Source organism: Triticum dicoccoides, chromosome 4B (genome assembly GCF_002162155.2).
Source record: "Triticum dicoccoides isolate Atlit2015 ecotype Zavitan chromosome 4B, WEW_v2.0, whole genome shotgun sequence".
NCBI lineage: Eukaryota > Viridiplantae > Streptophyta > Magnoliopsida > Poales > Poaceae > Triticum > Triticum dicoccoides.
Window position 1 is genome coordinate 457,485,584 of NC_041387.1, and position 15,455 is coordinate 457,501,038.

At 44.7% G+C, this 15,455-nt stretch overlaps 2 protein-coding genes across 5 annotated transcripts; one reads left to right on the forward strand and one right to left on the reverse strand.

Annotated features, from left to right (window-relative positions):
* Positions 1–10,128: 10,128 nt before the first annotated feature.
* On the forward strand, positions 10,129–11,119 carry LOC119293744. Its single transcript, XM_037572114.1, has one exon. It carries the CDS (start codon positions 10,289–10,291, stop codon positions 10,820–10,822), a length of 534 nt encoding a protein of 177 aa, XP_037428011.1. The 5' UTR covers positions 10,129–10,288; the 3' UTR covers positions 10,823–11,119.
* Positions 11,120–11,278: 159 nt separating this feature from the next.
* LOC119290849 (uncharacterized protein At1g76660-like) lies at positions 11,279–15,203 on the reverse strand. Of its 4 annotated transcripts, none has more exons than XM_037569500.1 (5): positions 14,612–15,203; positions 14,254–14,474; positions 11,991–13,239; positions 11,825–11,861; positions 11,279–11,774 (listed from the first exon to the last, which is right to left on the reverse strand). In XM_037569500.1, exons 2-5 carry the CDS (start codon positions 14,392–14,394, stop codon positions 11,543–11,545), a joined length of 1,659 nt encoding a protein of 552 aa, XP_037425397.1. In that variant the 5' UTR covers positions 14,395–14,474; positions 14,612–15,203; the 3' UTR covers positions 11,279–11,542. The 4 variants fall into 4 exon arrangements, with proteins under 4 accessions (XP_037425397.1, XP_037425396.1, XP_037425400.1 ...); XM_037569499.1 differs by having other exon boundaries at positions 11,991–13,242; XM_037569503.1 differs by lacking the exon at positions 11,825–11,861 and having other exon boundaries at positions 11,279–11,769.
* Positions 15,204–15,455: the final 252 nt, after the last annotated feature.

Genomic DNA, 15,455 nt, shown 5'->3' on the forward strand with positions numbered 1-15,455 from the left:
ACCGCAAAAGAGTATTATATCGAATAGATCTCCAAGAAAATCGAGGAGAACATGGTATTGAGAATCAAAGAGAGAGAAGAAGCCATCTAGCTACTAGCTATGGACCCATAGGTCTGTGGTAAACTACCGACGCTTCATCGAAATGGCAATGGTGTTGATGTAGAAGCCCTCCGTGATCGAATCCCCCTCCGGCAGGACACCGAAAAAGGTCCCTAGATGGGATCTCATGGGTACAGAAGGTTGCGGCAGTGGAAAAGTGTTTTCGTGGCTCCCCCTGATGGTTTTGGGATAGAAGAGTATATATGGGCGAAAGAATTAGGTCAGCATACCCACGAGGGGTCCACAAGACAGGGGCATGCCCTACCCCCTGGGCGCGCCCTCCACCCTTGTGGTCGCCTTGTGGATCCTCCAACTTCATCTCCAAGTCTCCTGGTTTGCTTCTGGTCCAAGAAAGATCATTGCGAAAGTTTTATTCCATTTGGACTCCGTTTGATATTCCTTTTCTGCGAAACTCAAAAATAGGCAAAAAAACTTAAACTAGCACTGGGCTCTAGGTTAATAGGTTAATCCCAAAAATAATATGAAATAGCATATTAATGCATATAAAACATCCAAAACAGATAATATAATAGCATGGAACAATCAAAAATTATAGATACGTTGGAGACGTATCATCGCTTTAGAAGCAACAATAGAGGTTGATGAATCAAAAGTTCATTTATGAGCTTGGTATGGTTTTTAGATGATTGCGCCAAGGGAAATTTGTTCTTAATAGTGGTTCCATAGCTCGGTCTAAGGAATCAAAGGTCCTACGAGTGACTCAATACATACAAAGCTAGTTCCACGTAAAATATGAATTTTGTGAAAGCATGAAAGATGCAAGGGAATGCAAAGATACACTAAGATCTGAAGTTGTCAAATTTGAGAAGATGAAGGCTATACCACAAGAAAAGCACGAACTAACACCACATTGCCATTGGTGTAAAAATAAATAAGTGCTAACTAGATTATTGACTCTAGTGCAAGTGGGAGTATGTTGGAAATAAACCCTAGAGGCAATAATATTGTATTATTATATTTCCATGTTCACAGTTAAGAGTTTACATCCTATGCTATAATTGTTATGATCCTGGAATATTTGATTCGGTGGAAAACTCATATGCATGTGTAGAACAATGAAGGGAAAAATAGGATTCCTAGTCTCACCTCTAAGACTGGCTCAAGTGTTTTTACTGATCATGTTTTCTGGATCTTAAGATATCGTTAAGGGTAACGATAGTCCTAAAATAACTTTGAGAGTATGATGTTGGAAGAACGATCATATTGAATCAACCCAAACTTGTTTGTTACACTTTGAGATGATATCATCACAAGTCATTTGTTATAACAAAGAGTGTTAGCATGTGTTTCAGTTCCATTGACCATGAGAGCATCAAAGTCACTTCTTACTGTATGATGATCTTTGGGGTTGCTCAAACATCATCTGTAACACGATGATCATAACGACAAATTACAGGTTCAACGGAAAGTTTGACAAGAGACTCGATAGCTCAAGAGTGGAATTTGTTCCTCCGATGATGGAGAGATATCTTTAGGGCCCCCCGTTGTGGTGGCATCATTATCGTCTGGCCAGACACAGGTGAATAAATCACAAGGATGCTAGAACATGTCAATGAGAAAGAAGGACAAAACCGGCAACGAGAGACTGTTATAGTGAGCATGTGTATGACTCAAGAGGAACCAACACATCTCATCTCGGGTTTTGTAAAGTATCATGAAGCAAAGGGAACATCACATGATAAGCAAAGGCTTTTATATTTAATTTAATATCAATGGGCCTTAAAAGGCCAAATGGTGGAAGGCAACTTGGGCCTCCAAGGTCCAAGAAGGGAAGGCGCCCCCTTTGTTGGAGGGGAGGCATAATTGGAGTGGGGGAGGGTCCGGCGCACCAAGGAGTCAGGGTGTGCATTTGGTTTTTTCGGTTTGGTTTATACGGTTTTGGGTTTTATACAATTTTTATACTTTGGTTTATATGGTTTTATACAAAATACATTTCAATTTTGGTAATAACCATTTTGTTTCGGTTTCGTTTCGGTAATAACCAAAATAACCAAAGTTGACGCAAATTTTCAAATTACATATAATTTTATCTCAAAAGAAAATCGGTATTGGCTCCAAATAATGGTACTAAGCTAGTATTACCATCTGGGACGTACGTGCATGTAGAGCTAAAGATATCCTACATGCATACCAGTGTTAAGCCATTAAGAGTAAAGACAGTCGGTTTCTTTTCAAGCTCACAGATCTGATTATTGTAGTGCATACGATCGCTTACATGCATAATTGTGCTAAGACTTGAATTTCTCACAAAAAAATAAGTCCTGATTTGATGATTTTTTAGGCAAAACTGAATTGACATGTAAGAGCCCATGTCTCATCGCAAAAGCAAGCCCACATACATAGAACTGAATGAACCCAGGAGCTAGCCCATAAATTATCAAGCCCACTCAAGCTTCAGTCCACAAGTCCAACACATCAAAATTTCTACTGCCGTGTTGGTGTGCTGAGTTCCTGTGAGAATAGTCCCACCTTGTCAGTTGAGGCAGCACGTAGCCGGCTAGCTGGCTATATAATGGACGGGCATTGCAGCTAACGAAAGCACACAACTCTACGCTTCTCCCTATTGGTCTTTGTCGCCATACTTTTTTCCAACTTCCATTAATTCGTTTAATTGAATAGTTTTTGTTTTTTAACCGAAAAACTGATGGTCAAATGGTTTCTAAATTTCAAAACTGAAACTGAAAACCAAAAAAACTGAAATTTTGGTTTAGTTTGGTTTTTGGTTTCCGGTTCGGTTTTGCACACCCTACCAAGGAGGGACTCCTTCCCTCCTTGTGTGGCGCCCCTCTCTCCCCTCCAACCTATATATATACTAGAGGATCTACACACATTTGAACACATAAGTTTTGGAGCCTTCTCTAGTTCTAGTTATAGTTTATCCTAGTTGATCAATTAGAGCTTGACCTAGATTCTCTAATCCTCATAATTAGAAGCCTAGTGTGGTTCTAATCTCCTCCCTCTAATTCTTCAGCGACGATTAGCTCTGTACGGTGAAGCGCTACTGGATCGTGAAGGTCGTACGCTTGCAACCAAGTAGATGGGACTGTTCATGGGCGGTCGTGGGATCATTCATCTATAGTTCGAGGGGCTCCAAGTATGATCTACACTGACTTGTCTACTTTCGCTTCACTCTACAGTTGGTTATGGTCATGATCCAAACCTTTTATGCATCTTCATATTGTTCCTAGGTGATCGTAGGGTAATTTTATTTGTTTTCTACTACGTTTCCCACTAGGCATCCCCAAGCTTAGGCGCTTGCCGCTCCTTATTCTCCTCATATTGGTATCTCACCCAAAACTTAAAAACTCAATCACACAAAACTTAACGGAACTTCATGAGATGCGTTAATATAATAAAAATAAAGCAGTTTTTCTCACATAATGCCTACTGTATTCATCATTTACACAATTTATATCACACAATATAAGCTACAGAAACACTAAAACAAGCAAACTATGCAATAAAAAGACAATCTATCAAAAACGGATAGTCTGTAAACGATGAATTATTATACATACTTCTATAACTCCGAAAATTCTGAAAACTTAGAGCAATGTAAAAAATTGTATCCCAATACTTTGTAAGAAATTCAGAAGTTGATCATGTTCCGATACAAAATAACAATTCTAACAATGAACGCAATTTTTTTTTGTTTCTGCACAGGATCAATTCAACAGTCCTCCAAATCATCCTAAAGGCTTTACTTGACACTTTATCGACAGAAAAGATATAAAACATGATTACTATAGTAGTTTAATCATGTAAAAACACAAAACAATAGGGATAATTATTGGGTTGTATCCCAATCAAGCACTTTTCTTCAATGCGTTTTAGCTAGGCTTTAATAATTTCAATGATGTTCACATAAAAGTAGGAATTGAAACACACAAGAAAGCACCATGAAGCATATATAGCAAAGACAATTAAGCCTAACCACTTTATATGCATAGGAATTTTGTAAACAAACAATTTATTGAAGTAAGAACCAACTAGCATAGGAAGACAAACAAGTGTAAATTCAAAATTCTCAACACATAAAGAGGAAACTTGCATTCTTGAAATATATATAATCATATGTTTCCCTCTCATAATAATTTTCAGTAGCATCATGAATAAATTCAGCAATCTAACTATAACATAAAGCATTCTTTTCATGATCCACATGCATAAAAATTGTATTACTCTCCACATAAGCAAATTTCTTCTCATCCCTAATAGTGGTGGGAGCAAATTCAGTGAAATAACTATCATGTGACACTTGATTGATATAATCAATTTGAGCATTAAAATCATGATGACAAGTTTCATGGTTATCATTATTCATTATATCATAAGTGTCATCACAATAATCATCATAGATAACAACTTTGTCCTCATGAAAATCAATTGAAACATCTTCCAAAGAAGTGGATTCAATATTAAATAAAGTCATGACCTCTTCAAAATCCATTTTTATCATTATTCCAATAAGATTCAACACCCTCCAAAAAATAGTGGATTCATTATTACATAAAGTTGACACTCTTCCAAACCCACTTTGATCATTATTATAATCATCTTAAATAGGAGGCATGCTATCATCGTAATAAATTTGCTCATCAAAAGTAGGGGGACTAAAATTTGCATCTTCATCAAGCATAGCATCCCCAAGCTTATGGCTTTGCATATCATCCACATCATGGATATTCAAAGAATTCATACTAATATCATTGCAATCATGCTTAACATTGACACCAAACATTGTGTTAAATTCTTCTTTTAACACATCATAGCAATTAGCAGAATTCATATTTTCAAGAAAGACGCCATAAAGGAAAATAATTTGATGCACCTTCACTTCCATTTTTTGTAGTTTTCTTTTATAAACAAAACTAGTGAAAAAAAAGACACTAAAAAATTCAATTGCAAGATCTAAAGGAGATACCTTCAAGCGCTCACCTCCCCGGCAATGGCGCCAGAAATAGCTTGATGTCTACTACGCAACTTTATTCTTGTAGATTTTGTTGGGCCTCCAAGCACAGAGTTTTGTAGGACAGCAACAAATTTCCATCAAGCAGATGACCTAAGGTTTATCAATCCATGAGAAGTGTAGGATGAAGGTGGTCCCGCTCAAACAACCCTACAATCAAATACAAGAAATCTATTGTGTCCCCAACACACTTAATGCAATGGTAAATTATATAGGTGCACTAGTTCGGCGAAGAGATGGTGATACAAATGTAGTATGGATAGTACATATAAGTTTTTGTAATCTGAAAAAAAAGAAGGTAGCAAGTGATAAAAGTGAGCACAAACGGTATTGCAATATAACCATCCCTCAATGTGCGATAAAGAATCACTCCAAAGTTCCTCTCGGAGAAAGTAGGATGAAAACGTACATCAACCATTATGCCTAGATTAACCCAATGTCATCACAGGAATCCACAAGTTGATTACCAAGACAGATGCCAACTGATATCAATGAATTACCCCATTGTCACCATGGGTATCCACAAGCAAGACATACATCAAATGATCAGCATTCAATCCAACATGCGAAACTTCAGAGAGTAAGATTCAATTCATCACAACAAAGATAGAGAGGGAATAGCACCATATGATTCATCTATATTAACAAAGCTCATGGTACATCAAGGTCGTTCCCTATCAAGATCACGAGAGAGAGGGGGGAGAGAGATCAAACACATAGCTACTGGTACATACCCTCAGCCCCAGGGGTGAACTACTCCCTCGTCATGGAGGAAACGGGGATGATGAATATGGCCTCCGGTGATGGCTTCCCCCTCCGGCAGAGTGCCGAAAAAGGGCTCTAGATGAGATCACTTCAGAACAGAGGCTGGCGGCGGCGGAAAAACTCATCTAGGTTAACTTTTGGGGGTTTCTGAATATATAGGATTTTTCAGCATTGGAATCACGCTAGGAGGTGCCACAGGGGGGCCACAAGGGGAGGGCGCGCCTATAGGGAAACGTATAATGCAATTTCAAAAAAAATCCTACGCTCACGCAAGATCTATCTAGGAGATGCATAGCAATGAGAAGGGGAGAGTGTGTCCACGTACCCTCGTAGACCGAAAGCGGAAGCGTTAACTTAACGCGGTCGATGTAGTCGAACGTCTTCTCAAATCAACCGATCAAGTACCGAATGTACGACACCTCCGAGTTCTGCACACGTTCAGCCCGATGACGTCCCTCAAACTCTTGATCCAGTAGAAGTATGAAGGAGTTGATGAGTTCCGTCAGCACGATGGCGTGGTGACGGTAATGGTGATGTGATCTGCGCAGGGCTTCGCCTAAGCACTACGACAATATGACCGGAGGAGTAAACGGTGGAGAGGGGCACCGCACACAGCAAAGACAATTGATGTGCCTAGAGGTGCCCCACCCCCGTATATAAAGGAGGGAGAGGGGAGGAGGCCGGCCTAGGGCGCGCCAAGTGAGGTGGAATCCCACTTGGACTCCTTGTCCTATTCCCCCCCTTCCTTCTATCGGAGGGGGAAGGGGGGAAGGAGAGGGAGTAGGAGAAGGAAAGGGGGGTGGCGCCCCCTTCCCTAGTACAATTCGGCCTCCTCCCTTGTGGGAGGCGCAGCAGCCCCTTGTCGGCTGGTTAGCCTCCCTCCTATGGCCATATGGCCCATATCTTCCACCGGGGGGTTCCGGTAACCCCTCCAGTACTCCGGTATGTACCCGATACACTTCGGAACCCTTCCGGTGTCCGAATACCACTTTCCAATATATCAATATTTACCTCTCGACCATTTTGAGACTCCTCGTCATGTCCGTGATCTCATACAGGACTCCGAACAACCTTCGGTCACCAAAACACATAACTCATATAATACATATTGTCATCAAACGTTAAGCGTGCGGACCCTACGGGTTCGAGAACTATGTAGACATGACCGAGACACCTCCCAGGTCAATAACCAATAGCGGAACCTGTATGCTCATATTGGTTCCCACATATTCTACGAAGATATTTATCAGTCGAGTCGCTATGTCAACATATGTTATTCCCTTTGTCATCGGTATGTTACTTGCCCGAGATTCGATCATTGATATCTTCATACTTAGTTCAATCTCGTTACCGGCAAGTCTCTTTACTCATTTCATAGTGCATCATCACGCAACTAACTCATTAGTCACATTGCTGGCAAGGCTTCATATGATGTGCATTACCGAGAGGGCCTAGAGATACCTCTCCGATACTTGGGTGACAAATCCTAATCTCGATCTATGCCAACCCAACAAACACCTTTGGAGATACCTGTAGAGCATCTTTGTAATCACCCAGTTACGTTGTGACGTTTGATAGCACACAAGGTATTCCTTCGGTGTCCGGGAGTTGCATAATCTCATAGTAAGTGGAATATGTATTTGACATGAAGAAAGCAGTAGCAATAAAACTAATGATTGTTTATGCTATGCTAAAGGATGGGTCTTGTCCATCACATCATTCTCCTAATGATGTGATCCCATTCATCAAATGACAACACATGTACATGGCTAGGAAACTTAACCATCTTTGATCAAAGAGCTAGTCAAGTAGAGGCATACTAGGGACACGGTATTTCGTCTATGTATCCACACTGTATCAAGTTTCTGGTTAATACAATTCTAGCATGAATAATAAACATTTATCATGATATAAGGAAATATAAATTATTGCCTCTAGGGCATATTTCCTTCAATGCCCCCTGCCTTGTGGGGTCCCCTGTGTGTCCTCTGGTGCTCCCCCGAAGCTTCATGGGTCTCTTACCTTCAAGAAAAAATCATCAAAAAGTTTCATCACGTTTAGACTTTGTTTGATATGGATTTTCTGGAAAACCAAAAACATGCAAAAAAGACAAGAACTGACACTAGCCACTAGATTAATAAGTTAGTCCATAAAAATAGTATAAAAGTGCACCAAAGCCATACAAAACTCATATAAATATAGCATGAATACTTCATAAATTATAGATACGTTGGAGACGTATCAACCACACACGGTGATAGGGTGGTGTTGCCTCGGTTCAGTCAAATTGTCAGGGCTGGACTTGACATAAACTTTATCCTGGACCGAGAAGGCTTCATTGTTGAGGGATCTATTATTTATATCCAAGCACTCATGGGACACCTCGGATGCCCAAGATATGCGACTCCTCGACCAAGAAAGCAAGACCAAGTCGGGGATATATGCAAGATTGAACCAGTTTGCAAGACTAAAGACCAAAGAGGCGAAGCAGTTCGGAAGAACCGATGAGTGTCTTCGGCTTGAAGACTGTTTCAGGGGCTATTGACGGAGTCCTGTATTAGGGGGTGCTTGACTAGTCGGATGCCCGCCCTTTTGGTTGGGCCGAGGACCCCCCACCACCACTAAGCCTGTCACTGGTGGGCCTCGTTCGTCAGATCCAGAAGCTTCGAGAAGGAATAACCCAGAGACTTGGCGTGCACCCCAAGATGCAGGAGTAGTCCTCAGCACGTTTACCGCTAGATATGGTTGACCATGTGTAAACCCTAGGCACCCCGGTGTCTATATAAACCGAGGTGCCAGGGATGTAGAGCCCAGGCACATTCACATCCAATCTCATGGTAGACCACCTGTACTCTGTACCCCATCCACAATCAATACTACAAAGTAATACGTAGGGTTCTACCTCTTCAAGACGGCCCGATCATGTGTAAATACCGTGTTCCTTGTGTCCTTACCATCTAGCCAAGACTATTAGATCGGGACCCCCTACCCGAGATCCACCGAATCTAGCTTCGATACTTACCAAACTCCTCCTCATCGAGTAGAAGATTCAAAACCTCGCCCTCACCATGAATCAAGCAAATGCCTCGAGAAAGAAGCAACGAAGTCAAGGACATGGGTTGCTACGTCAGCAAGATGCATATAAAAGCCATCGGGCACAACATGGAAGCCCAGCTGAGGAAGGACGTCGTTGAGGCAGGTGACCTGCCATTTCCAGAGGAGGGAAGTGTCAAGGAGGCGCTCTTTACAGTAGAGAGTCATGTCGGATGATCCCAGACGTGCCAGTAAGGACCACACCATCACCATCCCTCATAGTCATTGTCGTGATGTGCCTCCCGCCAGAGATTGTCGTTGTGCACGGTGAAGCGACGTAGGACTAGCACCATGCGCACGGTTCCCTCTTGTGCGCAACAAAACCCGTATGCAACCATAAGGCCATGCGGTCGTGCGCCCATGTTGTAGTGTGCGCATCCAGCTATCCCGTGTACGTCGTGCTAACCAGCGAAGCGAGTGATGGGGCCCTCGCGGAGAAACTTAGTAGGCAAGGATAAACCCTAAACGCTACAGATTTTGCCAATCGTGTCCACATATGCAAGCCCCACTAGAAAACGTATTAAAGATAAATAATAACCAAAAGCTATTAATTCAGGGTATTGATTTTACAAATTGTGAGTTCAAGATTCAATTTAAGCTGACTATGAGTTTAAGGTTTAAAACAAATCATTGATATGACGTGGCACACACATAAGTCGCCACGTTGTAATGACAACATTTGCATGGCCCACGGCTAGTTTTTTTTACAGTGGATCAACGATTGGGAAGCCATCGTGCAAATACAATCAGCTGGAGCATGTTCGTGCGCTATCTATATCGTAAGCACAAACATTACAACAGATAGTTTAAGTCCTAGATTTGACATTCATATTTTAAAGATTTTTTTCAGGCTCTTTGACGATGTTTATTTAGTGGGAGAAGACGTTTTCATCGATTACAAGGCGTCTGTGGTAACGAGTGACTTCGTTAATAGCAAAATGTTGTACTGCTCAGTATTTCGAAGGTGCTCATAGGGATAGGGTGCACGTAAAAAAAACAGATTATTGGTATTTCCAACGTTTCAAGACGATCCGACGGCTGAAATACCTCATCCACAATGGACTGGAAGCCCGAAACCGTGCCACCCGTTGCACCGCACACATCTTCGGCTGAGAATCGGAAGCAGTTGAGGTTAAAAGGAAGGAAAGGAACCACCGAAACGCACCGATCCCTCCCCACCGTCCACGCGCGCGCGTCCTCCAAACCCGGCCGCCCCCTCGTCACGCGCCGCACTTTTATAACCCTCCACGCGCCCCGCATGCGCGCATCACGAGATTGCAGAGAGAGAGAAGAAGAGCGCGATCGCGGGTCAGCCAAGTCCACGTACGCGCGCGCCGATCCATGGAGATGAAGCTGTCGCCCGGCACCGGCGAGGTGCTAGGCTGCAAGAACCGCCCGCCGAGCAGGCTCCAGAAGAAGGCGCCCGCGTCGCTGCAGCTTGAGCAGGCCGGCCCTGGCGCGGCCCATCCTTCCCCCGCCGCGTGGGGCGACGGGAGGACGCCGATACCGCTCCTGTCGCCGCTCGTCGCGTCCTCGGCGCCGGCGTGGGAGGCGGACCAGGGCGGGAGCAGGAGGGACGCTGCGCAGGCCGAGACCAGGAGCGGCGGGGATGCTGACGGCATCTTGAGCCCGATCCGGCGCGGCGCTCACGGTGTCAGCAACGGGGCAGACGAGACGGCCACGACGCCGGCGCTCGCGCCCAGCGGCGGGTGGCGGCACCCGGCTATGCCGACGCCGACGCCCGCTTCCAACGGGGGCGGGGGGTGGCGGCACCCGGCGATGCCGTCGCCTGTCCCGGAGCCGGCGTCCCTGGCGCCGCTCTTCAAGTCGCAGTGCGCGGTGGAGCTGCACAGCCCGCAGGCGCAGGCACAATAGTGAGGATCCAGGACCACTTGAACCAGGCGACCGGCTGTCGGCGTGCGCAGCGCAAGGCTCCGCGGCGACGACCCAAGCCAGCGACGTGCATGGACACTCCGTGCGTGCTCTCCGTGTGTGTCTGCCTCATACCTGCCCTCCTCGTGAAGTCGTGATCTTGCTTGCACAACTAGTTTTACTCCATTCTAGCTTGGTCATGTATAGACGTGGTTGTGGTTCTCTGGGTCACTGGACTAAATTAACTGGTCATTCTCAATTGTAAAACATGATCCAATAAAGCAAATGGCAGAATCCAAATGTCCCTCGTTGTAAGCTTGAGATGAATCAGTGGCTGCAGAAGGAACGTCGACGGGGCGAAGGCCAAAAACGCAGAATTCGCACTGCCTAACCAGTCGTTGCAGTGTCAGACTTTTAGATATTTCAGGGGAGAAACATGAGACTTCTAGCATCAGAATCTAAAGTAATCATGCACACCCTTTCATTTCATTGCTCGGGCTAACGAATAGAGAGTGCATACAAAAGAGAAACATGGTGATCTTAAATAGGGAGTAGTAGAATACAAGCTGTTCATCACATACCCAGAGCAACCTGGCTGTATAAATCCCCAGATATATATATAGTAGTAGATGCCATTCGTTTTTTACCCCGAAGTACAGGCTACTCTTCGGTTACGGCTTACTTCTAACAGCTCGGCTCGACTTGATGCATGCCAGAGCACCATTACTGCAGCTGTCTTGACAGTGTGCTGCGCCATGACAGAACACCGTTGGCTTCTCTCAAACTCCTCGCCCTTCTGTACTCAATTTCAGCATCTGAGCATGCCTGGCCAGGCGGAGATCTCTTCCTGACCTCAATGGGTTTTAGAGATATTTCATCCCTCGCCTTCCTGAAAGGATGGCAATCTTTCGCGGTTGCGTCATCCTCAGACAGATGACCCGCTTTCGTTCCTGAGAGAAGTCGATTAAGGACATCAGTAGGGTATTGTGCAAATCAAAATCTGGGTTTAGCTGGATGTTGATGAAAGACATTTGTGTTTCGGCTACAAAATGCAAGTATAGTTCAAATTACTGAACAATTGGTCTGCACAGCAGTTCATGGATATCTAAATGATGATTCTGGTAAGTCACGATACAACAAAATGGCTGGGGTGAAAAATCAGGACATTTACCTTTGAATATATCCAGGTGCAGTACTTTATGTGGACTGCCACCAGAAAGCTGGTCTGGCGACTTCTTTGGGCTTGTGGTCTCGTTTACATTGAAGAGTGATTTATCCATTTTATCAACTTCCTGAACCTCATTAGGCAGATCAATAAATGGGGACACCTCAGTAGAAGGGGCATTGTTTCCAAATGGGGATATGCTGAACCCATCATCCAGCGCATCTGGTATTTCTACATAATGTTGAGTTGTAACAATATCATCCGCACTGAATCCAAATGATGCTCTGTATGCTTCAACCTCATCTGCATCTTGCTTATCCCTTGAGACACTAAGCCTCCCACCATTATACGGAAATGACTGTTGAGCCTGATCCAGGTAGAACTGAGCAGATGCCTCTGGACGGAAAAAATTGCTATCCAGGAGACAGTTTCTAGGGGCAGCTGAATCAAGTCCAAAAATATTTGATGGCGATGTCCTGGAATACGGTGTGTCACAAGCAGATCTGGACGTCTTCCACTGTGTAGTAGGGACCTCTTGCTCAGGAATGGGCGATGCAATGGAATATGGTGTGTCGCAGACGGACCTAGATGTCTTCCAGTGTGCAGTAGGAACATCTTGCTCAGGGATTGGTGAGGATAGACCGGTCCTTGGAGTTACTGAGGCAGGCGATATGAGGCTGCTAGAAGGGCTCCCTGGGTAAAGTGGATAAGATCCCTGGAGTCCTAAACCACCAGAGTATGTTGTTGACAAGTAATGCATGCTGTGCTCCTTGCCAGCAGTTTTAAGACCCGTATATGATGAAAGAAACCGAGCATATGGAACATCTGGAGAGGACGGAGTGGTTGCGTGAGCTAGTTCAGGAGGAGGGGTCAGTGGTGCTGTAGAGGGCTCAGTTGTGAAAGTTGAAAAGGCTGTTGGAGGTGAGACAAGCTGAGGTTCATTGGCATATGGTCCAACAGCGAACATATTAGACGTTGGGCCACCAGGAGAGTTTGCAGATATTGACAGGAAGCGGTTAGGTGACTGAGCAGTCGAAGGAAGAGCAGAGTTCGAGAAGGATGCAGGCGATGATGGTGGCGCAAGAAGAGATAAATTCATAGCCCCATTTTGGTTGGAATTTCTACCAGATTGAAGAGCATTTCCACGGTTAGTTGATGCATTCCCATCAGGCATACGTGCTGCAGGAACTATACGCTTTCCACCCTTCTGCGATCCAAAACATGACAAGCCAGGAAAACAGCTAGCCCATCTACTCTGCTGTTAAGAACGGAGAAACATGTAACGTATCAGTGCAAGTAAATGAATTTTTTTAGGGAGCAAGGAAATGAATTTGGTTGTTCCTGGAAGCAGAGATAAAAACCATCCTGCCGGTTATTGGTAAAAGGCACAAAATTGACTCCACAGCTGAATGAAGAACAAGTTTAGAATTGAAAACACAATGTACTAGTTAGGTCAATGATGAAACTGCAGATTACTATTAAACTATGTACATAAATAAATAAAAACACATTGCATCATTAATAACCATGCAAGTAAATTAGACCAAAATTCACAAGCGCAAAATGCTGCCGCACATAGAACATATAAATTGTGTTATCAGTCATCACAGCTCGTATCTCTCAAGAGTCTGAAAAAGTGAAAAATCTTCATAAGCAAAAAGATCCTAGCTGATCACAGCACATATTTCACAAGAGTCTGGAAAATCTTCAGAAGGAAAAAGATCCTAACTGATCACAGCGTGTATTCCACAAGTCTGAAAAATCTTCAGAAGGAAAAATATCCTAACATGAAAAACACCAAATGAGTTTGTGCTTCTACCGTACCGTACAGTAAGTGCTTTGCAAAGTAAAATCTACTTTTCCCAAACCTCAAAGCAAAATGTGGATATAGAGAAAAACCGACCAGCTATACCTATATACTGATATATACAATATCTATGAAAGGAATGAAAGAGCAAGATACTCCAGGTGATGATGTAGCAGGAAAAGGTATGTGGTATGTACAAAATTACCAAACTAGTGCAAAATGCATGCAATTTAGAATGGACCAACACCAAGATGAATAGTCAATTCAGCTCATTATGCAAAGCTGTATGAAGCAAGCAGCCACTACTAAAGCATAATTATTGGGGTAAAGATGCCCTTGCAAGTTGCAGCAACTAGTGTCCAGTACAGTTCGTACTTCGTATGCAGTGATGGATGTACATATCTAAAGCAAAAAAGCACAAAACAACTAGCTAAGCATATGTAATAGAGCGCACGAGTATACCCTGTCTTGATGTGGTTGTTGGGAATGGAATCTGGCGTTGGCCGAACCGACCGTCGTCGCAGCAGAATTGACGGTAACTGCGCCATTCGCCGGTCTGGTGCTGCTGCCGCCAGCCCCAGTACTGCTCCCTGGTGTGGCCATCTCTGAATGAAACCGTAGTTGCTTCCAATCACATTCTCCGTAGCTCGGGGAGACTTCGCTTTTGGATCCCTGGATCCTACCTGAAAAGAAACCAAGAGCAGTCAGGATCCAAATCAGGTGCGGATCTACATGGTGTGCAGGAAGGCAACCGGCACGCCCAAAATTTGTCGAGGTTAGTATGAGGTTTAGTAGTTTCTGGATGATTAGAAGCTCATACCTTAAAAAGCAAGGTCCAAGGTTGCGGACGAGGTGGGGACAGCAGCGACGCGATGAGGACGGGAACGGCGACGACGGCGACGCGCGTGAGAGGTGGAGGGTTTGGGGTATGCGGCGTCGGCGATGACGCTTAGATACGGCACGGAGGGAGCTCGACTACAGGAGGGATTTCATGGCCGCATTGGGTCGGATTGGAGCTCGAGTAGGCCCGAGCATAAGACGGGGTCAGGAGAGGGGGAGGGAAGTTACGGGATGGATTGAGAGGGCAAGTCGCTGTGGGGCACGCGGAGTGGTGAGGCAGCGGGGAGGACCGCAGACGACGACAGGCCTGACGGAGGGGCGGAGCTCGGGGCAGGGCCGGGCGTCGGCGGAAGGGGGAGGCGTGGCGGCGGCCGCAGCTGGGTGAAGTCCCGGCAAGCGACAGAGGTCAGGGAAGTGCCGAATGGGAGAGGTCGGTGGGGAGGCGCGGCGGAGGGCGGGAGGCTCGGCTGTCGTCTGCCCGTCTGCGGTCGTCGGCGGGAGGGGCGGCGTTGTCCGCCGTCGTCAGGCGCTGGGTGAGTTCGCGGGAGAGGATGCGCACGGGCTGGCTGAGAGTGAGAGCCGACTTCTCTCTTTCCTTTTTCCTTCTACTACTAATAAAACCGCTTCCGGTTCGATGATTTGGACCGGGCTATTATTGGTCTTTCCCTGGTGCTCAGAGTTAAAAATTCCAATCTACGAGTACTATTCATCAAATATCATGACGGAACACGAGAAAAAAAATTACTTCTCTTCAAAATAAATATTACATCAATGTCCATAAACCACTTAAGGACGACTACAAGCATTGAGCGAGACGAAGACGT

Bases quoted from the DNA above. Each gene is read 5' to 3' on its own strand.
- LOC119293744 (XM_037572114.1), top strand. From the start codon at position 10,289: ATGGAGATGAAGCTGTCGCCCGGCACCGGCGAGGTGCTAGGCTGCAAG.
- LOC119290849 (XM_037569499.1), bottom strand. From the start codon at position 14,394: ATGGCCACACCAGGGAGCAGTACTGGGGCTGGCGGCAGCAGCACCAGA. The intron at 13,243-14,253 runs GTATACTCGTGC...CGTTCTTAACAG, and splicing joins AACAACCACATCAAGACAGG to CAGAGTAGATGGGCTAGCTG. The intron at 11,862-11,990 runs GTAAATGTCCTG...TGCATTTTGTAG, and splicing joins GCACCTGGATATATTCAAAG to CCGAAACACAAATGTCTTTC.